Source organism: Scomber scombrus, chromosome 9 (genome assembly GCF_963691925.1).
Source record: "Scomber scombrus chromosome 9, fScoSco1.1, whole genome shotgun sequence".
Classification (NCBI taxonomy): domain Eukaryota; kingdom Metazoa; phylum Chordata; class Actinopteri; order Scombriformes; family Scombridae; genus Scomber; species Scomber scombrus.
This window is the reverse complement of record NC_084978.1, coordinates 5,418,532-5,444,896: the sequence shown is the minus strand read 5'-3', so window position 1 is coordinate 5,444,896 and position 26,365 is coordinate 5,418,532. Positions and strand designations below refer to the sequence as shown.

General features: G+C 38.4%; 2 protein-coding genes across 2 annotated transcripts in view; one reads left to right on the top strand and one right to left on the bottom strand.

The window, feature by feature from the left end:
* The window catches only part of slc49a3 (solute carrier family 49 member 3), a 249,080-nt gene that overhangs the window by 10,877 nt on the left and 211,838 nt on the right, over nt 1–26,365 (bottom strand). Inside the window, exon 2 of the mRNA XM_062425767.1 lies at nt 5,568–5,730. Within this exon, the coding sequence (XP_062281751.1) occupies nt 5,568–5,723 (156 nt within the window). The 5' untranslated portion in view covers nt 5,724–5,730. The remainder of the gene's footprint in view (nt 1–5,567; nt 5,731–26,365) is intronic.
* LOC133986001 (polycomb group RING finger protein 3) overlaps nt 12,516–26,365 on the top strand; it is a 71,302-nt gene continuing 57,452 nt past the window's right edge. Inside the window, exon 1 of the mRNA XM_062425762.1 lies at nt 12,516–12,613. The gene's annotated coding sequence lies outside the window, so the exon portion shown is untranslated. The remainder of the gene's footprint in view (nt 12,614–26,365) is intronic.

Sequence of the window (26,365 nt, the reverse complement as noted above, 5' to 3'; positions counted from 1 at the left end):
TCAATCTTGATGCGTCTTCCTGTGTGGAATCAGTTTTAATCCTCAGTACAACTACAGTGTTACTATAGTCTATGGTTACTATAGGTGATCAAAGCCTGAATGACCTTTAGTAACCCCGCTGTGTGTTAAAATTTGAGTCGACCTCCGTCTGTGTTTGAAAATGTCGACTCAGGACAAAGAAACGGTCAAAATAAACTGAACCCTGACGTCAGCAGGATGTCGACACCGAAGCATCAGTCAGCTGATTTTAGCCGCAGACACAAAGCTGCAGCGATTATTGACAATATTGATTCATCTATTTATTGTTTTGTCTATAAAATGTCAGAAAACAGCAAAAAATCAAACATAATATTATCCCAGAATCAAAGGTGATGTCTTTAAATGTCGACCAACTCTCCAAAACCAAAAAATATTCCATTTATTTCATGTATGATTTAAAAAAAGCATCAAATCGTCCCTTTAAAGAAGATGAAACCAGCAATTTTTTGGCTTTTTGTGCTTAAAAATGACTTAAATAACTACTTGATTAAAAAAGTTGATGATTATTTTAGTCCTTAAACTAATTATTAGTTAAATTACTTTATAACAGACTAATTTCCGCTATAAAACCATAAGATTAGTGTGTAACAACTATTTTATTTAACTATATTGTTGATTATATTATGTTAAAAGTGTGCTGTAATGTGTAATAATCCTATTGATTCACACTGATTGTATAATTAAGTGTCAAAACAAATCAAGCCCAGATTTGTAAGTGCTTCCTTTCAGTGGTCAGACCTACAAACAGCTCGTCTCACTGTGCAGTCAGAGATCAGTATCTGTGGCGGTCATGTGACCTGCACATGACAAACACATGACTCCCACAGGAGGAAATGACAAAGACTCGCTCGGCTCACGTGAGACAGAAATAGTTCCTGTGATTTATCCTCGCCTGGTCTTCTTTCACATGACTGCACATAACTAACCTGCCATTAGTTGCTATTTACATTTAAAACACACAATAAATAACCTGATTTATGACAGAAAGCTGTAATAACCTATTTATTAAATGTTATTTAAATTAGAAAACCTGATTTCTTGACCGTGTGTGCATGTTTATGAATATTTTTTACGTGGGAAAAAGTGACTGGCAGCAGTGCAGAGGAATAAAAGGTCACATTATTAGTACAAAAATAATTAAATCCAAAGTCTCAGTTAAGCTGGAGCTAAAATTAGGAGTATTAAATCCCTAAATAACTTATTTCTTCCAGCTTAACCCTCACATACTGTTCATATCCTGACTCATAATTAGTCTCTACACCAACTCACATTGATAAATTCCCCATTAGTCATTAATACATGTTTGATTAATCCTTAATAAAGAGTGTATTCTAGTTATTTATGGGGGGAAAAGACATTTACAATCACTATTTGATGGTCCAGGAGAACATTTTACAGAATATGAAGTATATAACGTTTACATTTTGTATGTTTACATATATAAAAATGGGTATCAACTGCACAAAAATAGAAATATTATGCATTTTATTTCCATTTTTATATACTGTGGGAGAAAGAAATGTGTATAAGGTGTTTTTACAGCTCTAAAATGTAAATAAAAGGGTAAAACTGACCCTGTACCAGTATGTAAGGGTTCAAACTTTGTGCTCTTTCACTACACAACATATAGGAAAACCCTTCTGAGTTATACAGTAACCAGATTACTGCAGCACATATTTACACAGTCTCCTTTTTTTCCTGCCATAACCTGATTTTTCCGAGTAACCAGATTTCTTTTGGTGCACGAAAACACCATAAACTATCATCCAGGTCACGATATTACAACCATAAATCTTTATAAGGAGGAATATGACACCGAATATATAACTGCTTAAAGATTAACTCATTATGTTATACACTAACCTGGAGAAATGCATGTACAGTAGTAGCAGAAGTGTAATTAAAGGGGGGGAAGCAGCATAAAAGCAGCATGCAGGACTGAAACTTAACCCTGGAACAAAGGAAGCAGCAGTACTGTGCTCTCACTTTAGCAGACAATGAAGAAAAACCTCATTTATGTAGCAGAGTTGACGCACGCCGAGTCAGCTGATGTGGAGAAACAATGGCCGGCTCTGTCGCCTGCAGGGTGGAAAGCTTACGGGACCATAGTTATATTTTCATTCCTTTCACTCCTTTTTTTTTTTTTTCTTCCTCCTGTTTGCTGAACTGATCCATCTGGTCTGATTTTTAGGTAAAAACTTGGCAAAGCTTCATTAGTTCTCACCCACTGTATTCAGCTGGCAGTGAGGAGAGATCAGCATTGGGTTTTTATTACACTTACTGCCACCTTATATTATTATATTATATATCTCTTTTAACTCTGAAGTCACATGATATTGGTACTGGATCACAGGACAGGTTGTTGCTCTAAACTCCATTAGCACCTCACACTTTGAACAATCTGCAAAAAGCTTTAAAATGAGATCATTTATCGCCACTACAGCTGTTTAAATGCCTTATTTCAGACCTTGTTTACTTCCTTTATTCTGGGGGTGTAATTTCCACTAGGGACAGGGGATACAACCCCCCCCCCCCCACTTTCAATTTTGTTTATTATTATTTTTTAACCGCATGGCATTATCTCAACAGACAATCACTGTTTTTTCATCTCTTCCTGCATATTATAAAGTGGTCTACATATGAAACAAAAAACTGTGAAATCTGCCTTTAATGCATTTTCACCAATAGAATAAAGCTTTCACATTTCTGAAACTGTGTTTTAAAGAGACTTTGGCATCTCTGAGATAATACAGTCCAGGTTTTACCAGTCTAGGTACTAAAGCCACTATACTTTCTGGCATAATATATCATTATGACCAACTTCATTATTTCCTGGATTTTGTATCGACATAGTCCCTAAATGGATGTATAAAATACAGGAAATGGGATTCAAATCAAAAACATTTTTATGGCAGAGGACCCCCTTAAGGTCCCTTTTGTTGACATTTTACAGACCACACAAACAATCACCATAAAGCTCCTAATGTCCATTCAGTCCTCTTTCCAGCTGAAATAACATATTTAGCTACAATTCTGCACACATACTGTATATATATACTGTATAGTGCAACTTAATGAGGATTATTTAGATTCCTAATTGGAATAAAAAGTCATTATTTTCATCTTTAAACTACTTTTGAAATTGTTTTCTTCTCTATATCGCAAATTAAAACCAAACTTTTGAACATCTGGGTTTCATCTTGTTGTCTTTTCCTAAATAAGAAACATGTTTCAAACAAAAGGAGCAAAATTATTATTAAATTATTTTATTTATTCATTCGTTTTAGGTTTAAGACCAGGAATGTGGGCAAGCATTCAGTTTAGAGTGCTGAAGTAATGTCTGCTTTTATTGTTTATTGTGTTATCTATCCATCCATCCATCCATCCATCCATCCCTCCATCCATCCATCCATCTAGTATTATCTCTTAGGACTTGACAGCTGTTCATACTTGAAGATAAATGTCTGTCATCATTACCCAAGAAGTATTACAGGTATAGTCTCTAGATTAATGTTTCACCACCTTTATTTCTATTTATTAGTTTCAACAAACACAAACCTACACTTGATTGTATTTCTGAAACAAACCTTAAATCAATGTTTTAATCTACACTGGTTTCTGTAAATCACACCCTGATCTCTCAGCGGGCCGCTAACGTCACTCAGATCGATGTTAAAACTGGCTCATCAGCTGTAATTTGCCACATCATGAACGACCCCCTAACGCCCCCCCCACCCACCCTCCCACCACCACCTTCCTCGCTGCCAGCTGAGCATCTTTTGTGAGTCTTAAGGAAACAAAAGCCTGTAGAAACCGAGGGGAGGGGCTCAGTTTGCACACTTATTGAGATACAATGAGTAAGATCCGCAGGGGGACGAGCACATGTCGTCTACCTGCACCTTTCACAACCACAGCTGTTACTTAACGGCTGGAAAAGGTCGAAGCATTGCAGAGAGCTGAGAAAAGGGCAACAACAAACCCTCAGAGGAAGTCATTAAAGACGCAGCTCCTGATTCCTTCTGCGTACAAAATGTAACAGTTTGCAGTCTCTCAGCTTTTAAAAAGGTTTCCATGATGCTACAAGTCCAAACCTTTTGTTCCTTTTCCAAGTAGAAGCAACAATATGAGATAATTAGACAACAGGGCTGCAACTAGATCCAGATTGATATTATCAGCTGATATTGGCTCATAACAGATATATCAGTATCGGCATATATGTTGTCCAATATGCACCAATATTTTTATATAAGCATCATTTTATGTATATTTGATCCTTTTTCTTAATTACAGTTTTATATATAAATGCATTTTTTTTGTTGTAGATTGTATTATTACTATTTATAGGAGTTTATAATTAAATTCCCAGTGTAGTTTACTGTTTCAGTGTACTGTGTTTATAGTTAAACTGTAAAATATCATTTATTTTATATCATTTATCACAAGTGTTTGAAACCACATTGCAAATAAATTGCTTTTTATATACATGTTCTGTATCTATGAGATTATCGGCTGATATATTATATATTATATTATATAACTATTATATAATTATATACTATCACTCTCAGTATCAGCCCCAAGAATCCGGTATCAGTCCCTAGCTGCAACTAACGCTTATTTTAATAATTGATGAATGATTACATATTGGTAACCTTTATCACACAAATACACAAATACAACAACACACTTATTAATCAATATTACTCATCCTCCAGCAGAATCAGCCAAGAGTCAAGTCTGACTGATTTTTATATTATTCTTAACGATTTCAAACAACTCAGTAAAAATACAACAATGTGTCTGTGAAACTAAATATTTACAGTATGAAATGTGGTTTATTTAGTAGAGACCAGTTTCACTTTTTCCATCAGTAGGCTACCTACCACATTCCTTCCTTCCTTCTTTCGCTTCCTTCCTTCCTTCTTTTCTTTCCTCCTTCCTTCCTTCTTTCGCTTCCTTCCTTCCTCCTTTTCCTTCCTTCCTCCTTCCTTCCCTCCTTCCTTCCCTCCTTCCTTCCTTCTTTCACTTCCTTCCTTCCTTCCATCGTCCCTCGCTTCCTTCCTACCTCCCTCTCTTCATTCCTCCCTTCCTTCCTCCCTCACTCCCTTCCTTCCTCCCTCTCTCCCTTCCTTTCCTCCTTCCTTCTTTTCCTTCCTCCCTCACTCCCTTCCTTCTTTTCCTTCCTTCCTCATTCCCTTCCTTCCTTCCTCCCTCACTCACTTCCTTCCTCCCTTCCTTCTTTTCCTTCTTTCCTTCCTCCCTCACTCACTTCCTTTCTTCCTTACCTCCTCCCTCACTCCCTTCCCTCATTCCCTTCCTTCCCTCCTCACTTCCTTCCTTCCTTTCCTTCTTTCCTCCCTTCCTTCCTTCCTTCCTCCCCTCCTTCCTTCCCTCCTTCCTCCGTCACTCCCTTCCTTCCGTCCTCCCTCCCTCCCTCCCTCCCTCATCAGATCAGATCATCTGTTTATGAATGAAATCACTTTGACTTCCTGCTTTATTCACATATGTTTTCATTTATTGAGACTCACCGTCGCGTTGGAGCAGTTCAACAAGCAGAGCACCAGCAGCACAAACCACCTCCTCTTATAAAGCTTAAAACCGAGCTGTGAGTCTCCTCTTCTCTGCACATCAGAGGAAAGCAGAGCCTCAGTCTGGTCGTAGGTTTCTTCATCATTCTCCTCCATCACCGGTGCAGCTCAGTGTTTAACCGGTTTATCTAACTCTGTACATATTGTCCAGGCATTGCAAAAAAAAAAAAAGTTAATGTCGGCTGTGTTCAGGTCGCTAAAAACGTAATAAATCTGTGCGTATCCTTTAAAGTAGAAACTCAGTATCCATTGTCGTCTTTATGTGGATTAAAGAAGTCATGTTAATCTCATGTGTGGACGCCAGGAAAAGCAGATTTACAGGCTGGAAGAAAAGAAAAATGAAGTGTGGAAAACATCGCTGCTTGGTTTCAGGAAAAGCTGCCGGTGTTGTTGCCCTGCATCAAAGATCCTTTACAGAGAAGAGGAGTCACTCGGGAGTGTTTCTGCACTCTGTCAAAGATCCTTAAGAGAGAAGATGAGTCACTCTGCTGTATAAAATAAAAAACAATGATCCTGGAAACCACTCATTCATGCAGAAGTAGTTTAAAACTATTTATAGATGTATTAGCATTGTCTTAATTGTTCTTGAAGATCTTGTCTATGTATGCATCCTTTTTGAAGGCAAGGAGATGTTGATGGGATGCAGCAGTACTGTCAAAGCTTGCACGCTGCTTATTTATGCCCTCAACCTTGCAAACCCCCCTTACACTGCGCTATACATTTGAGGTGTTTCAGAAACTTTTCCTAGAACTGGATGGGATTGAGCTGTCTCCAGAAGTACAGGGTTCAAAGGTGAAGTTGCTGTCTTGAATGCACACAGTGTTGACTGCAAAAACTAACCCTAACCCTGTGTTGGATGTGTTAAATATGTTCTGCAAAAACTAATAGTATTAAGACATTTTTTTACGACAGTGCTCCCTAGCTCAGTCTGTTTAAAACTTGATTTTCTATTATATTATGTGATGTGAAATGTCTCTGTATTGTCCGCCTCCTGGGGTCAAATGTCTTCTATGATAGTAAACTGAACACTTTGGGGCTTTAGACTGTTAATCCAACATAAAAAAACTATCTGAATATGTCAGCTTGGACTTGGACTTGTCAGTTTCTTCACTATTTTCTCACATCTTGCAGAAAAATAGTGATCAATAATAAGAATAATCATTAGATACAGTCCATTGTTTCCCCTTTTATTCTTTACAAGAATTAAACCAGCATAAGCATGGTTACTAAACACTAATACACATTATACACAATAATATTTCTACTCGAATGTCTACCATTGACTTATTTATACACTAGTTTCTTTAACTACTGGAAATTCCCATATAAGTTTTTGTGTTTTCTTTCATCTTTTGTCTTTTATTGTGTATCTTATTGTAATTGTGGATAATTATGCTTGCCTGGAGACACATCCCATGCCTAATCTTAAGCTTTTCATTGCAATGAAGACGTGTTATTCTGCACAAATGAAATAAAAAATGGGTTTAACTTCAGTTTAAACTTTTGTTTTCAAAAATGTTTTAACAATGTCTCAGCAGCTTTTCTCCTCCATCGTTCCCAGGCAGCATGTTGAGCCTCCCCCCAAATTAACTGCATCTCAGACAGTTTATATTTTCCTGCTGTGATAAGTTCAAATATCTGCTGACAAAAAGAAGCTTATGTCATCTAAATTAATGTCAAACTCCTAAATCTAAATCTGCCACATCCTGTACAATCTGTGTTTACTACTTTACTTGTAGTCCCATTTCAAAGTCAGTTAAACAATACATAATGATGTTGTGGGGAAATTAAAAATGAAATGTGTACAGGAGGAATTACTGAATTATTCAGTATGTGTGTTGTTGCAATGTGGTGTTTTGTTCTTCATCTGCGTCTCTGTGTTCTTATCAAACTTTAAAAATGTACTTTACTTACTTGTACTGTCCTGTACTTTATTCATGATGCACTTTTCTTAACAACATTACAAAGAAAGAATGAACAATCAACAAAAAGCAAAAAAACTGGGGGATTAAATAAAGATACATAAACATATAAAATAGCAAGTGTGGGCAGATAAAACACAGCAACATATTAAATATTCATAAACACTTTCCTGTAAAAGAATATTTTAAGAAGAGATTATAGGAATAACCAGAAAAGCCCCGACCACGGATCTATAACGAGTCAATAAGTCTTTCATATAACTTAGAGCAAGGTCATTATATACATGATTATGTTCTGTATTATCTGTTGGCCATGTTTTCACACTTCATTAAGGAGGTAAAGGATTAGTAGTAAAAAAAACACACTTGTTCTCAGAAATAATAATAATAATAATAATAATGTGCTTAAATGAATTGGTAATTTATCCTGTATACTGTATCTGACAACAGGGACAGAGTGAGAGCTCTTTATCTCTTCAACATCTTTGACAGACAGTGCATGGCCGTAAACTCCTCCTCCTCTTCTTCTTTAACCCCTTTGTGACACACTTATTTAAAAGTCATGCAGCAATATTTTTATTTACCAAATATGTCAAAATATTTTAAACATATGTCTTTTTAACTGATCCACAATGCAAACAGTGTCTGCTCTCATATATGTGATGCATGAACCCTGACAACATTTATAAACTCATTTGTTAAAATCCAATCAAGCAAGTGTTTAAATAATAATTAAGTATATATATGCATCATATTACGACTTAAAGGTCCAGTTTCTCAGACAGATATTAAGACTAAATCCAGACTAAAGGTGAGATTTTGCGCAAATATCCTTTGAGAAACAAGTCTAGTCTTGTTTAATCCTAGTTGAGCCTGACATCCTGAAATATACTGTGTAACTCTATTTGCTTTTATCTATTGTGTTTATATAGTTGTGTTTTTATAGTTTTATTTATTGTGTTTTTATAGTTCATCATACTCATAAGTGTTATTTTATTTTATCTTGTGTCTTCAGCTTGTACAGCACTTTGGTCAACTGAGATTGTTTTAAATGTGCTATATAAATAAAGTTTGACTTGACTTGACTTGTTAGTCTTGAACTAGACTTAATCCCCGTCGTTGAAATCAGCCCTAAATGTGTGTATTTAGGGTTTATTGTCTGTTGTTGGTCTTTTCTTCTGGTCTTACCTGAAGAAAAGACTTTGCTGTGTTGGAGCTGACACAGACTGATTGATTACATTGATCTTGACAAAAGACTGGAAAGGTTAACATTTGGGGTTACTGTGGGTCAACATCCTGTATAAAGATTTAATATGATGTCATGCAGAGGTAGAAGGTTGAAGAGTTGAAGAAGGCTCACTTTTGGATAAAAATGTGGCTGCAACATTGGGTTGATGCATTAAATGAGAATAAAGTCTGTCTTAAAAAAACAATCAGGAGCCCAAATAAACACTGGGTTCACTGGTTATAAAAGATCTCCTTCAAATGTGCTTTTAATATAAGTTATAGGGACCAAAATCCACAGTGTGTCCACATATAGTTGTTTATAAGCTGATCTAAAGCTTGTTTCAGAGGTGGGCTCGGTGCAACCATCCCCCGCTCTACATCAGCGACTCTTCTCATCCGGCCCACCACCTGTTCCACCTGCTCTCATCAGGCAGGGAGAAGGTTCAGGTCTGCTAGAGCGAGGACGACTTCAAGGATGACAAAAAGGTTTCTTCCCACAAGCAATAAGACTCCTCAGCAGCTCCTCCACACACACACACACACACACACACACACACACACACACACACACACACACACACACACACACACACACACGCACACACACACACACACTCCCTAATGCATAATTTGAACTGAACTATCGGGGCATCTGCAACATTTGCACTCATCTCATGTGCACGTTTTTCATTTTTATTGCACTTTATTGATTATAGTCCTGTATGGTGCATTTATTGTAGTGTTGCAAATTTCTTAACTTATATTGCCTATTTTTCTAGAGATGCTGTTCTGTCTCATTCTTGTAACAATGACAAATAAAGTACTTTTTATATGAGGCTTCAGCAGTCTGAGTTAGTCATATCAAATAGATATCCGCCACATTTACAGTCTTTTTTTAGCATCAAATTCCTTCTTTGTGTTTCCCTGTTGAGCTGTGGTGGACGTATAGTAACAAAAAGACTTTGCCACTAAAAAGACTGTAACGATGAAACATAGAAGACTTGATTTGACTCATTTGTACGACTGAAGCTTCATATTAGCTTCAGATAAACTTACATTTAATACGTTTTTTTACACAGGAGGAGGACTGTGGATTTTGTCCTCCATCACTTATGAAGGGATCTTCTTCATCTTTCTATGTTCATCTGGACTCCTGACTTTTGGATTTTCCTTCAAATTCCTGAATAAAGATGAGTCTGTAACGTGAGGTTGAAGCTTGAATGTGAATGTCAGAGCTTTCAGCAGATGTTGGGATTGTGGTTGTGTTTAAAAAAAAACACAACAACAGAGATTTTTTGGCAGTGGTGACAACTGTTTGTTTCAACGTCATTATTTCCAGTCCGCGCTGTGTTTCATGACAATATTAAAACCACAATACTGAGCAGAGACCAAAATCCTGCCCATGTTCTCCCTCCAAACCATAACCACACCAAACCTTCACCAAACCTATTTTCAATTTAAACCTAACCATCTCGAGGCTCAAACTCCCCAACAAAGTCATATTTTTATGTGCATCTCTCTGCTTGTAACTCTGATGTGATCCATTACTTTGCATCAACCGCTGTCATGAATAGCTCCTCTTGTTTATAAATCTGTGAACATGAAAGCAACATTTGTATGTTTCTGATTTGAAATGAACTGATGTGGGACATGTGACCTTTCAGAGATTTGAGCTGTGATTGTTTTAAAGCGCTTTCCACAACAAAAATGTAGAGTTTGATGATGGTAGATTTAGCTTGTTTTATTTACCGTCATGCAATACAAATGACAACTGCAAAGAGAAAAAGTCAAACAAATGAGAATAAATTGCAAAAAAAAGTCATTAACCCTCCTGTTGTCCTCGAGTCAAGGAAGGAAGGAAAGGAGGGAGGAAGGAAGGAAGGGAGGGAGGGAGAAGGAAAGGAGGAAGGAAGGGAAGAAGAAGGAAGGAAAGGAGGGAGGAAGGTAGGAAGAAGGAAGGAAGAAGGAAGGAAGGAAAGGAGGGAGGAAGAAGGAAGGAAGGAAGAAGGAATGAAGGAAAGGAGGGAGGAAGGAAGGGAGGAAAGGAAAGAAGAAAGGGGGGAAGGAAAGGAAGGAAGGAAAGACAGAGGAAGGAAGGAAGGAAGGTAGGAGGGAGGGAGAAAGGAAAAGAGGAAGGGAGGAAGGAAGGACAGAGGAAAGAAGGAAGGGAGGAAGGTAGGGGCAGGAAAGAAAGAGAGAAGGAGGAAGGGAGGAAAGAAGGATGGAGGGAGGGAGGAAGGAAGGAAGGACAGAAGGAAGGAAGAAAGAGGGATGGAGGAAGGAAAGAAGGAAGGGAGGAAAGAGAGAGGAAGGAAAGAAAGAGAGAAGGAGGGAGGGAGAAAGGACAGACGGAAGGAAGGAGGGAGGGAGGGAGGGAAGAAAGAAGGAACAGTCAAAACAGACGGGGTCAATTTGACCCAGGAGGACGACACGAAGGATAAAAAGTGCTGTGATGTTGCTGTAGGGCTGCTCTGTTACACTTAGGAGTTTAAAAAGTATTATATATAAGAGGTGGACACAATAATTGACAATCTAATACAATAAGCACTTAATAATAATAATGTGTTATTCAGTTTATATGTTGGTGACCCACCTTTTGTTCATTTGGATGTTTGAGCTTCATGGTGCAAAGTTTATTTTCACGCTCATCTGCTGAAGGAGAAAAAATATTTCTCTGATTAAAATCTGAGTTTTTAGGCGTGTGTCTACAAGCCTGATTCATTAAATCACAACTGGTCTGGAGCCAGTGGCGGACCAGTATGCAGCTCACACGAACATGAAGGAGGAGACACTTCGGAGACAAATGATGACTCAAAGGAGAATATTTGATTTTATCTTTAAACCTGTCTGCTGTTTAAAGTCAGTCACAGTCTGGGGATGGCAGTGTTGCACAGTCAGACAGTTGGTCCGTCACTTTAGTACAGACTGAAAAGTTGCCAAGAAATGTTGTTAGTCTTGATCTGGACTAAAACGTCTTCATAACTATTTGATGCATTGACATTAAATTAAATACAAACATGCATGTTTCCCACATGAATACATGTAATAATAATTGTAATAACACTGGTGATTCACAGATTTTCTTCTTTTTTTTCACTACCTTCAATAATATTTTCTGAATATGTGAGATTTGTATATACAGTAAAGTGTATTCCTACTTATGTTCTCACATTGCTTTTATTAAATTAATGACACTTAGTTTATTTGTTTTTCTTCATTTTTGACTTTTTAAATTTACTTTTTGACTTTTTAAAAACTTTTAGTCCTTTCTTTTTTATGTTTTACTTTTTAAAAAACTATTAAAATTAATGATATTATGAATTTGTCTCTATTTTTGACTTTTTTAAAGGTTTTTTTTTACTTTTTAAAAACTATTATTTTATCTTTCTTTTTTACTTTTTACATTTTTACAAGAATGTATTCTTACTTTTGTTGTCAGGCTGTTTTAAAAAAAATTAAATTAATGTATTTTTAATTGTTTTTTTAGTTTTTAAAAACACTTTTTTAAATCGTTCTTTTCGACATTTTATAAAGTTTTTGATTTCTAAATATTTTTAATTTTATTTTTAGACTTCTTTCCTACTTTCATGCCCTGCACAGATTGAAAACAATTACCATTAATAATACATAACACACTCAATGACCCCTCCTCCTCCTCCCCCCTCTCACCCCCCCCTTTCCTCCGGCATGCTCTCTGCGCATGCGCCTCGCTGCTCCAGGAGTGCTGTTTCGGCCTGTTCCGCGGCCGCTCGGTCATTTTCGCCTCTTTGTTTTACCGATAGTGGATTTAACTCGGATTCAACCCAATATCCAGCGGACTGTGCTGCTCCCAAACAGGTTAGTTCGTCTCGGTGGACTCGTCCTCGTCATGTCTCCGACCTTAGTGGCTCAATCTCCGGTTTACGGTCCCGGTTTGAGCCCCCTCCTCCTCATTTTTCTCATGTCTCTTTCCGCCTGGGCATACGTGTTGTTTTATGTGTCTATGTGGTGGTGTGTGTGTATGGCGGCGCCGGGCCCTGCAGTTGCACACCGGGGGATGGTGGGGTCTCTTCTTTTTTTTTTAAGGGGGGAAAAGTGCATTGTAAAAAAAAAAAGCATGTTTGGAGATAACCGGGATGCACACACGGTTAGCAGCACCGGAGAGGAGGCTCCAGTAGCAGCCTCTCCGCCTGTCTCGTCATGTTTAAATGCTGTTGTTCCTCTTGAGCTCCCAAAAAACACCAGCTCTTCTTTCCCATTGAGCAGGAATGTTCTTGAAAAAAAAAAAAATCTCGTGGTCCACCATTAGGCTAACCTCTCCCTCCTGCAGTCCAAAGTTCACTGTGTATATATATTTATATATGTGTGTGTGTCTCTGTGTGCGTGTGTTTGTGTGTGTGCAGGATCTACATGAGGTTCGGATTAAATCAAAAGAAAGTTGGTGCATTTTTTTCCTTCAGGGGTGGATGTCGCCCCTCGCCAGGCTGCTGCTGCTGCAGCAAGAAGCCCTGTGTGACATTGTAGAAAGAGAGAGAGAGAGTGTGTGTGTGTGTGTGTGTGTGTGTGTGGGTGTGTGGGGGGGGGGGGGGGGGGGGGGGGGGTTTTGCAAGTCTGTGCAATCATTATATATGTGTGTATGTGTGTGTGTTTTTAAGTGTGTGCATGCATCTTTAAATATCACCTCCATACAGCCAGTAACAGGTTTCTGTGGGATGTGATGGACTATTGGGTTCAGGGGGGGGGGTCCCTTAACTTTTTTCCACTTAAGGAACCTTGCAGCACAAGCATGCATGGTGTGAGGAGGGAGTGGGGGGTCAAAAAATATGCAGAGAGCAGCCAACAAGTCTATGCAAATTTTTATAATGCGTTTGTGTGTTTTAAGTGTGTGGATGCAGCTTTAAATATCACCTTCATACAGCCAGTAACAGGTTTCAGTGGGATGTGATGGACTATTAGGTTCAGGGGGGGCTCTTAACTTTTTTCCACTTAAGGGACCTTGCAGCATAAGCATGCATGGTGGGAGGGAGGGAGGGGGGGGGGTTCAAGGGCTAGATTTGGGGTTTAAAGGGAAAGTTTGCTTTAGATGTCAAGGTTACCTAAAGTAGGGGCTCATCTACGTCTTAAAGGCTCCTCAAGTCATTTCTTTGATGTAAGCGAGCCTCTTTAAAGCCAATGCAGGACTATCGATTAATCCGATTTTCTCAATTAATCATTTCGTATATCATCTGTAAGAAATTAGTGAAACATGCCCGTTGTTACAATTATCATGACTTAAGATGTCCTGTTTTGTTAAACCAGAGAAGCTAAAATCTGTGAATTTTATCACTTTTTCGAGCTGATTTGATTTATATTTCATTTCTTTTTCTCTTTCTAGTGGAGCCACCTGCCTTATTATTTCTTGCAGACGCTCCTTCAAACACACTGATTTTCTTTGATTGGAAACAGGTTGAAATATTCTCTCTCTCTCTCTCTGTACTGCCTGCTCCTTAAGACTTTTACAGGCTTAAATATTGACACGAATGAGACTTTTTCAGGTAGTGTTTTGCATCATTGTTGTGCTACCGCCTTCTTCACACTCAAACAACAGGGACATGTAACTTAGACATCAAAAAAAGGAACAACTTTGACCCCAATTGAGCTCAATTTGAAACCTAGACACCCACACGTCTTTTGATCTGCAGAGCAGTGTGAACAGTTGTCTCAGTGTTGAAATCAAATGAAGGAAGTCATATTGACATAAAATCTGCCCTCGGCCCGAATCGTCTGCACGTTAGCGGCTCCGAGCATCAGCGGAGGTTAACTTGACCCTACATATCCAAACCCCTCCGACATGAGAGGTTGATGAAAGCTTTTGCCTCCTAATGAATTAATGTTTTCTTTCTTTCTTTTTTTTTTTGAAGTACTGTGCAAGTGTTTTCCTCTCTGCTTTTTGTGGACTTGAATGGCCTCAAATCCTGCAGCATGCTGCTACTAACACCACTCAGCGTGCTCGTGTTTTAACAACCCGGCTGCTCTGTGATGCTTTAAACCAAAGAGATAAAGAAAAGAAAAAGAAAAGGGATTTGACGTTGGAAGGGTCCGGCTTTTCCTTGATGTGGCTTTCACCGACTCTTTTAACTTTTGAGTTTATCAGCCTGACACCAGAATCTAAATCTATGGAGGCTCAGCTCAGGTATGAAGGTTAAAAAAACGTCGCCTAATGTAGCTGTAAGATGAACCTCATGTCGCTCGCCTGCGACCGAAGGACCTCGCCAGCCTGCGTGATGGTTTTTGGGCAGCTGGATGTTACTTGGCCTTTGCTTGGACGTCCTATATGATACCTCTGTTACATAAGACTTGTGCATACTCACCGAGCATCAGCTTTCACGTCAGCTTTCTGCAGGGAAACCCTAAAGCACCTGCAGCATGTATGGACAGCTTGACCTGAAGTTGACACCAAAATAACTGTCCTAATGTTAGAGCAAAGATTTGAGCTTTTTGTGAGTCAATTCTGAACATCAGATTATCAAAAAGGATGTTTATCTTGACCCATTACCCCTAAAACATGCACCCCCTGCTCCATTTTAAATAATGTTAATAGCCCCATTGGGCGGGCTGATAAAAGTGTCGGCCCCCGTTCGGGACAGCCGAGCAGGATGCAACCTCTTAAGGGCCGAGTCTGCTCGATAATGAAAAAACTCAATAAGTGACTTTGGCGCTACGAGATGCATTTGTCTTTCTCTTGGACAGGAAATTATCTGAGGCAGCTTCCTAAATGAGCTACTGAGCAACTGTTAGAGAATCCCCCTCGCTTACAAATCAAGCTGCAGATCGGAGGAAGCTGTCCTCAGCCTCGGCTTGGCTCTCACCTTTCCCTCATCAACACTTTGAAGATTTAATTCTCCTACAAGGGAAAAAAAAAGTGAACCTGTGAGTAAATCAGGCCACAAGCAGCCTTTTTAGTAAATGTTGTGACAGTGTAGTGTTATTTATAGTCAGGTTCAGATTGGTTTGGTTTTTAATTCAGTTGTTTGAGTTTTCTTGGCCTGCAATTGATGATTATTTGTCAATTTGTCCACTCTTCTTTTGGGTCGATTAGTTTTTTGATTAATAAGATTGAAAAGTGTTAATCACACTTTCCCAGAGTCCAAGATGTAACCTCAAATGTGATGTTTTGTCCTGACTAAGGCTGTGCAACATGGGCACATGTAGTACCTCGATACCAATATTTGATGATATTGTAGGGGTGACAAAATATTTACACAATGAGAATTTTTGATAGATGATCATCAGTAATGTGGATATAATGATAAAGTGGATAAAGGCAGATAATAAAACAGCTTAGAAACTTACATTTTTACTGTAAAGCAGCCTTTAAAAGCAGGAAAAGACACTTCTTCCATATCACAATATTACGATATTCAAAATCTAAGACGATATCTATAAAGTATCATGATATTGATATATTGCCCGGCTCTTGTCCTGACCAAAAGTCCTCAACTGACTCAGCAGCCACATGTTTCTCTGTTTAGTATAATCAGGATAAGCTAACCCATTGTCGCTAACCCCCGTCACACATTACGGCCAAAGCTATGCTACTAAGAGTTACCTAGACAACGACACAAAGGTTGACTGCCGCACCGGATTACACACACATGTTGCTTCACACTCAGCGGTGAAACAGTGAAATGCAGTGGATGCTCACACCGAGCTGAAACTAAACAAACACACATATATTTGGCAAAACGACATAAATAAACGGTCTCTACTGCGTTTTGCTGTTGTTTGCAGTCGTGTTAAGTTTCTTCTATTTCACTGCGGGCCGAGCAGAGCGCTCCGTGTGTGTGTATATGAACGAATGAATCAGGTTAAGTCAACGGCTAACTTTACAGGTTATGATACTGTAAGTGCAATACAAACTTAGTGAATATACAGCCAATAAAAGTCATGTAATCAGTGCCAAACGCCGTCCGATGACAGGGGTGGGAGGGCACTTTTAAATCCAGATGTTACAATGGAAGAGACTCGGTGAATGATATCGACCATCACCATCGGCCCAACCTTATGTTAAGTTTTCTCCCAATATTTCACTCACATGTTCAATATTAGCATCTCTGCAACTTGTCAAATTGGTTAATTAACAAAATGTTCTCGTTATGTTGTGAAGACATAATTGAGCGAGCATCTGAATGGATGAATCAGCTTGTTGCTGTTTTTTTTTTTTTTTAGTCACACAGATGTTGAGCTACAAGAAATCATCTGTCAATCGTATGTCTGAGTCCATGTGCACGAAAGCTTATCGAATACCAAAACGCAGCACAGCAGGTTTTCAATACTTGGAAACAGGATTTTACGTCTTTACAACGTTTATTATGACAATTAAAAATCCGTCTTGATGACAGCTAAACTCATCTAGCCGGTACATCACGTTAGCGGATGTCGTTGCTTTTTTTTTTGGTTCGCTGCAAAAGTTGAGCCAGGTTCAACTTCACCAGACAAAAGCCTTCATTGTCTTTTTTTTTTGTGTTGTTGTTTTTGTAGCCTCTGCTTTGGGTCGCCCACCACAACCAACCCCGCCCCCATGTATGTGAACACAGTGGTCTCATTGAAATGAATGAGGGGCCTCCGTTTCCTTTTTTAAAGCCATACAATGCTGCATATAGCAGAATTTAAACACAATTTCTCCATCTTAAAGACAAAAAAACTGCCAAAAAAGACTTTATAGCTGCTGGAGACCAAAAAATGTCACTTGAACCTCTGAGAATAATTGAAATGTTAGTAGATTAAAACCTCCGACTGTTTCAAAGTACTGATGATTTATCTTCTTCAATCAGTAGACTATGGGACACAAAGGAGATAACTTAACAAATGTGTCGTCTTTTTGGCAGCGAGACAAACAATTAATGCCGCCTCGGAGAATCTCACCCCGTGCTGAGGATGCAGAGGACACAAAAATACAGCATGCTTCAACCCCCCCCTCCCCCCCAGAGAAGATTGACGGTCTTGTTTGCGCTGTCACTGATCTTATCTGTTTTATGTCAGCGTCTTGAATAACTGGTTGTCAACAGGTCGTGTGTGAATTTAAATGCTTCGACTCGACTCTGCGTTGACGTTAAATGCACCGGCTGACAGATGCCGAGCCCAGATTCAGTTCAGGTGCAGCAGGAGGAGGAGGAGGAGGAGGAGGAAGAATCAACAACAGAAAAATATGAAACAGTGAGGCCTGTGTTTTACATCCAGGAGCTCGCTGTGTGTTTGAAGTCCCGCCTGCTTTATTCTTCTTTTTTATTTCATGCAGGGCGAGCGAGGTTCGCCTTAAACCTTGATGACACGATCACACGTGTTTAGTCAATGTCAGGTCTCGTGTTTTTTGAAGGTAAATCTCTGTGTTTTCATGATAAGACTTTGAGCTTGTTTGCTATGTTGTTTTATTTGAGGTGGCAGGCTATTAAACAGGAGACATCTACACTCAATGATAGATCAGCCGGTTTAATGAAGATGAGAACGCTGTACGTTGAGTTCATTATTACTGAAAGCTGCTATAAAAAGGTGATGCAATCTTCCTCGCGGTGTCCATATTAGATAGATAGATGGATACTTTATCATCTCCTTGGGGAAATTCAGGTATCCAGTAGCTCATACAGACACATACATAATAAATAATACAGTAGTATATATATACAAAGACAAACAAAGGTAAGAGCAGATTAAAAAGCAACCGAAAAAATCTATAATTATGTAAGAAAATTACGATGTGAGACAGTTAAAAGGAGGAAAGAGGTCTAAAATTCTGATTTACGTATCTCAACAGTTCAATTTACACACAAGTATACGTTAATATTGACTTTATACATGAGTGTCACCTGCATGTTTTTATATTGAGCCTGAGGTCCTCTTGATTGGTTAAATGGCTTATGTTAGGAATGCAATTATTGTCATTATATTAGATTAGATTGAGTTTATTGTCCATCTCAGTGGAACTGTGTCTTCAGCTTTGCCTTAGACCGTAGACCTGTAAAGATAACAGGTTGTCTTTTGTTGGACGATATATTGTCTCAGAAATAATCGCGATAAACGATATTATTGTCATTTTAAGATCATTTTACACCACAGATATAATGATTATATTATAGCCAGGCACAGACTGCCATTATGGTTGGGGACAGAGTTATTTACCTTTTTAATTCTTCTGCAGTCTCCCACTCAGGACGAGCACAGTGAGGAATGGAGGACACTACTCACTTAACCAATGTGACATGAATAGCCTCTGTAGCTGTTAATGTGAAGTGTAGCGATACTGCGGTAAAAAAAAAAAGATCAAGATTAAGTCCATGTATAATACGATAAGTCCATATATAGACATGATGATGTAGATAATTCAGCTTGGCTCAGAGTTCAGTTGAAGTTCATGTTGTATGTTTTAACACATAAAACAAACAGTAGTGCAAATGAGCAGATTGCAGCAGTTGCATATAAATAAAACCACAGAGTAACTCTTAATAATATATATGAATAAGTGAATTTAGTCTATAAGATGTCAGAAAAATGTGATAAAAAATGTGTTTATAATTTCCCCACAGCCCAGATGAGATGTGATGAGTTTAGCAGCATAGATAGATGAGGCAGAAAAACATCTAATCTTCATATTTGAGATGCTGGAAGCAGTGAATGTTTTGCTTTTATCGCTCGAAATATGACTAAAATGATTAACTGACTTATGAAAACATGTAATTGATTAATGGAGTAATAGTTACAGCTGCATTCATGGTATGAAGTCAGTCGTGGTAGTAGTAGTAGTAGTTGAAAAACAGCCAAATAGTAGGAGATTGTGTTTTTTGGAAAGATAAAAGAAGTGACGGTGACCAAAATCAATTAAAACAGGTTATTCTGCCGTCACAATCTTATCATCTATATATGTATTATGTCTTATTATGTCCCAGTGTTGTTGTTTTTAGTCTGTATTTAACCCACAGCTTGTTCTTCCCCATCAGCTTTCACAGTGTTGGGAAATTTATGATTCAACTGTCAAGTCCGTAAAGCAGGAACTCAACCAGGATTGCGTTATATCACTTCCTACGCTCTCTGCATTATTGTGGCTGTTTGTCACTGTCATTCATGCAGGTTTTATTTGAGGCCAGTAAAAGTATTCAGAGCATCCAAGTGAAGTATTGCTGAGGTCACACAAGTTGGTTTGGGATTTTTTTTTTTTTTGCTTCACGCTCTTGACTCTCTTTGCCTTCTTAGAGCATATGTAATTGTAATTGATGTTATGGGGTTTTTTAAAGATATTTTTAATGCAGATTGCCAGAGGCCCGTTGCCCACTCAGCTTCCTGTTGAATGAGTCAAAGTGAATTTAAATAGCGTAAAAACCCGGTGTATAAGACGCACCTTAAATGTGATTTTTTTCATTTAAAAGTGAGGTGTGTCCTATACAGCAGTAAAATATAGCGAGAGGTTGGATCTGGATATGATTATAGGTATGTAAAAGGCTGTCCACACTAAGAACAATAACTATAACTTTAAACATAATGATGTAAGCGTACACACACTTCCTACAGCGGTTTGAACTACGCACTGCATGCTCCAGCTGTGTCTGCAGCTAATGAAAATAGACTATTGATGAGCCGTTAATGCTGTATGTTGTACAGAAAAATGATTGTGTGTTGATAAGAAGTATTTCGGGACACTAGTTGCTGTGATGTTTCAGTATTTACAGACCAAACTGATGATGAAGCGCGATGTGCAAAAGCACGACTCGGGTGCAGTAGTCTATTTACACACAGGGACAGATCTGATGAAGAGTTTTTGGGACTTGAGTAAGCACACAGCTACACACTGTATTAAATATGTAAAGTTACTGTTTTCTTTTAAAAGGTTTAATTGAAACCAACCTAACCCGAACCCGGTCTGAGTTAGTATAGCGGTCCAGTTATGTTAACCAAATCTTTACTGGACCATTAACCATTAACCTGACACACTGTTTCAGATGTAATATGTGTGTTTTGATTGTGTGTATAAATCAATAACTACTGGTGCGTTCAAATCAACCAGTCTTTAATAGAGAAGTGGTTTTCCCAGCATGACTTCACCCAAAATATACTGCGTCTTTTACACCGGTGCGACTTATACACCGTTTTTTACGGTAATTGGTGTTTTTGGACAGAGAGTAAAAGAGGAAGGAGAAGATCTTGCATTGAGCTGAATATTAAGGATATCTTTCATCAGCACACCTCTACCATCCTTCCTGTGACACACTAACCTGCAGCGTTCCCCTCTTTAAAAGAAGCAAACAGACAATATAACAGGTCAGCTTTAATTTAACGCTCTGTCAGCTGCTTGATGCAAGGAGGTCAAAGGTCAGCGAACGTCCACGTTTTGCACCAACTTCTGAACCTCTGTAGTAGAGCGATGCACTCACTAAGCGGCAGCACTGTTTAGCACCTTTTTTGTCAGATTAACGAACCCAGAAAGCCTTTTTTTTTTTGTAAATGAACCGCACCGAACCAAATGAGGAATTAATTACTCGCTCGCCTCGTACCTCGCAACCCGGCTCGTACCTCGCAGCCCGGCTCGTACAGTAAATGGGTAATAACTGTCATCTTGGGGTCTGGTCTGCGTCTCTCTGTCGTCGCCTGTGGCCTGCAGCCCGCAGTTTGTGGTCGAAACTGGAAAAGCGAGACAGGGAGACGTCGCTGCGAGCCCGTTAACCAACAAACCCACGTAATGGCTCACTGCATCCTTCTTGTCGTAGCGAGTCTGTTCTGCACCCACAGACTGGCTGCTGCATTTGAATATTTTCCTTTTTTTATTCATTATGAGAGATGGAAACAGGAACTATTTCATCATTTGTTTAGGCTTAAAATTAGTGCTCATCATTTTGGTTGACAGCTGCCAATAATGTGCATTCTGTAGAGCAGATTAACTCCCTGTTTGTTCAGTGGAGGGTTTAGATCTGAAAGAAGTCCAGTAATCAATATGTTGAATCAATATTATTGACTGATGATAATTTGATGGGAAAAAGCCAAATATTTGTAGGTTCCAGCATCTCAAAAGTGATGATTTTTGTGACATTTTACTGCATTTCTGTTTTTATAACGCTGTAAATTAAGTAGAGCTGCAACTAACAAGTGTTTTTCTGATTGATTAATATGTTGATTATTTTCTCAATTAGTTGTTTGGTCTGTTAGAAAATGGAGAAAGTGTCGATCACTGTTTCTCGAAGCTCAAGACACGACACAAAGATTCTCAGTTTACTCTCACAGACGACTAAAGGCACCATAAACCATAAATTAGTCATTTTTCTACAAGCTGAAACTGAAGAATTCTTGCATTGTTTCTTATTAAAAATGACTCGCAGACTAATCGACTCATTCCCATTGAATCACTGAATCAACTAAAGGTCACAGCTCTAAAATATTTCTGATCTGATGAATTTTAACCATTTAAAGCCTTAAACTTGGACTTGTGTTCAGTATTTTCACTATATTCTGATATTTTATACACTAAACAAATAATGTTTTAATCGTACAAACTGGCAGCAGATTCATTGACAGTGAAGACAATCATAATTTGATCTCCTCGAGGGGTTAAAGTGTCTTTGAGGTCAGCTGGTGAACCACTCAGTCAGGTTAACCCTACACCTTCTCCTTATATCCCCCTCCCCTCCTCCTCCTTCTCCTCTTCCTCCGTTTGCTGCTGTGACCATTTAGAGTGAGGTGACCTCCTATGACCCTCTCCTGGCCGAGCTGCTCACACTGTATGGATCGGTTGTGTTTAGGACCACCACCACCTCTCTCTCTGAGCCCCCCCCCCCCCAAACGGTCTCTGGTGTCGTTTTCCTGGAGGCCATAACCGGTGACAGGTGTAAGACAGAAATGAGATGAAGCGAGTCTGTTTTAGGTCTCAGGAATAGACGATCTGAGGCGAGAAGCTAAACATTCATCTCTGTTACAGCATTAGGATTTAATGATGTAATGATTTTGACTTTGAAGTATTTGATTGACAGCAGATTTAAGAGGAAATACGAGAGCAACAGAGACACAACAACAAATATTAATGATGAAACTGTGATGACATTTACAAAAATTACACATCCTGCATATATTTCCTTTTTTTAACATCAGTAAATCAAGTAATGAAAAGATTGCTAACTCACTACTGATTTGTACACCAATTATTATATTTGCTCGGACAGATTTTGAGTGTAAATCTGCTGCATTAGTTTATCAATCAATCAATATTTATATAGCACCTTTCATACAGGCTAGTGTGAAGTTCAAAGTGCTTCACAGCTGATTGACAAGCTGATAATAAGACAGAACAAGTGATAGCATAAAGGAAAAGGAATACAAATGTCGAGAGGCAAATTAAAAGATAAAAACTGAGACTAATGCACGCAAGAGAGAAAATAAGGATGATAAAAGTTAGATTTTTGCATGAAGTCGACAGATTTATTCTAATTCTTTGAGACAATTAAGTAAATTTCCCCTAAAATTTGATTGAAATTATTAGTGAAGCTGCTTTTAGCTTTGTTCTACATCTGAATCCAATGAAATTATTGCTTTTTAGAACAAAACATGAATCAGTTTAATTGATTCTGTGTGTAAATGTTTTTACTAATGGATGCAGCTTCACATGATTGAACATACAGATAGAGGAGAAAAAAGCTGTCAGTTTGCTCGCTGCAGAAACCCCTCACACTGTCTCTCCTGCAGGTGTGAGTTCACCGTCTGCAGCAATTAATGTGTAGAAATGTAGAAAGAGTCACGCTGTTGCTTTTCGACACAGTTTAGGATGCTGTCGACTAGAGCTGGGTATCATTTAAAAATGACGACACCAGCACCAATCCAAGCACCCTTAAAGTGAAACCGATGCCATTTGAGTGCCTCATTCGACACCCATCATGTGAATAGAAGCATTAAGTTGCAACTTCACCTCCACAGACGGGTTGTAGCTGCTGTGGCAGCGGACCAAACACATGTTGCATCAATTTAAGGACACTTGCGTTTATTGGCTGTTAATAAGTCTGTACAAATAGTCACATTTTGTAGCTCTGGGTGCAAAATGGATCGTACGCAGGTATCGTTTAATTGGAGACGTTTTGATTCTAATTGGTATTGATTTATTTTGGTCGATACCTTAAACCTTACATACTGTTCGGGTCAAATTTGACAGCTGTAAAAAACACACACTACATGTTGTCCTTTTACTCATAAATTTGATGACTTTTCCTAAAGTGGCCCAAAATGCACGAACATTTTGTATAGATGCTACTAATGTTTGTCCATTGAGGCTGTTCATGGTTATATCTGACCCGTATCTATTGACATGTCTTTCATATAAATACACATTTTCAATAAAATACATTTAAATCATTATTGCTATGTTATATTTTCATGTCTTAGGTAAAATAGGACATGATATTGTGTGATAGCAGTGGTGTAAAACATAAGAAATACACTCTCTCTGCTCTCTAAAACATAAATCGAGGTTTAATCACACATTTATTGATCAGTCAGAACAACTATTGAAGCTTCCTAAACACATCTGTGGCTCGAAATTCGGTACAAACACTTTTAATGAGGGGATACTCAGACTGGGTCAAAATCTGCGAGGGTGTAGAATCTGAACAGTATGTAAGGGTTACTGATACCTAACCCTACTGTCGACATATCTTGAGAGGTAACTCAAACAACGCAACAGGCTTCAGGTGACGTATGAGTCCTGGGCGTCTAGCTTGACTCACAGATCCGAGAGTCTGAAGGCTTATCAGACGCCAAAATGCTGCACAGCGGATTATAATACTCTTGAGAAATGATTTTACAGCTCTGAGAAGCTATTATGACGGCAATTATTTTCTTTTTTGTCGCTACTATCCTGATGTAAACAGTAGAAATGCTTTATTCACAATGCAAAATAATCCAGCAGGAATAAGTTCTTGCAGGTATTTCATTGGAGCTGGATGAGTCAGTGTTGTAGTCTGGTAGAGATTGAGCCAGGTTCAACTCCTTTTTTTAATTTTCTCTGGGTTGGCACCTCTGTTGTTTTGCCCGACTGACCTCATTCACATGAACCAGTTGAGAGGGCTGCCTGCATTTTTTCACACAAGAAGTTGGCCTGCCTGTTTATTTATCACAGGCTGTGATCATGACCCACCCTCGCTACCGCTGCTGTAAAATTAACGGTGCAGCACAAGTAAGGAAGATGAGGGACAACATCCTCTTCGCAACAGGAAGTCAAATTCTAAGGGGAAATGTGGTTTAAATAAAAAAATAAAGATAAAACATGTAGAAGTTGTGGCTTTAAGGACTTAAAGTTACTGATTTTTTTAAAAACTTTTAAAGCTTTTAAAGTTTAAATATCTGGTGTGGCAGGAAAACAGGACCAAGCAGCTACTCCCAGTCACACCAGTTTAGCTGCTTAAGTAACCAGTTGTAAGTGACTGTGGTTTCTCTGGGTGTAACTGAGAATGTAGAGCGATGTTGAAAGACACAAAAAAAAAAAAGCACGCTCAGCAAAGCCTCCTTGAGTAAATAAAGGTTTAAGATACATGAGTGCACACACTGACAGCACTGAGTTTGTTTAAAATGTGTCATTTCTGACAGGGAGGGTAAGTTAAGCACATTTTTTGACAGTTAAATCCTCAGGATAGTGACACATTGGTGATTGTCTTTTCTTTGTTTTTGCCTGAGCTGAACTTGCATGCATTATTATACAAACACATTAACCCTTACTTACTGTTCAGAGTCACATTTGACATATTTTTAAACATTTGAGAGCTCTAAAACCAACATATACATATTTATTTTAGCTGGACTTTTCCTAATATGACCCACAGTTTATAAAAATGTAAATAAAATGCATCCTTTTTTTATTGTTGTGCAGCTGATGCACATTTTTAAATTTGCAAATATACAAGTTTAACCTGTGTTTATTTAAAAAAAAATCAAAAAAATCAGTTTGTTGCATTCATCGTATTCTATAAAAAATGTTCTACTGGACCATAAAATAGTGATTGTGAATGTGTTTTCTACAAGATTAATCAAACATCAATCACTGATGGGGAATTTATGAATGTGAATTGGTGTAGAGATTAATTATGAGTCAGAATATGAACAGTATGTAAGGGTTAAAGCTCTTATATCTGCCATAAAACCTTCCTATTGTTGGTTACTATCTAAATATTTAGCATGAAGTGATAAAGTTACAGCCTTCTCCTTTCGTTTTTGTTAAAAAAGCATATCAGGACTCCCCCTTTCATCTGATATAAAGTTAATCCTCTGGTTTTTCTCCACTGGACGAATGCTCGCTTTAGTCCTAATCATGCTTTCATACAGATTATTTCGAGCCCAGCAGGGGGGAAAGTGCTCTTTGCTTCAGGATACTGTCACAGAAAAAGAGAGAGGGAGAGCTTCCTTTAAAAAAAATTAAATAAAATTAAAATAAAATAAATCAAACTTTGTGGCAGACGGTTAATTTAAGTGAGCGTGTTCGTTTGAGCCAGTTTGTTAATTCTGTCTGGGTTAAAGCTGTGATGAGGTTGATGTTGTATCTCTGCAGGCGTTACTGTGTTAGACTATTCATCCTCAGTGTGATGGTCAGTGGTCCTGAAGCTGGGAGGAGTTGCTTAA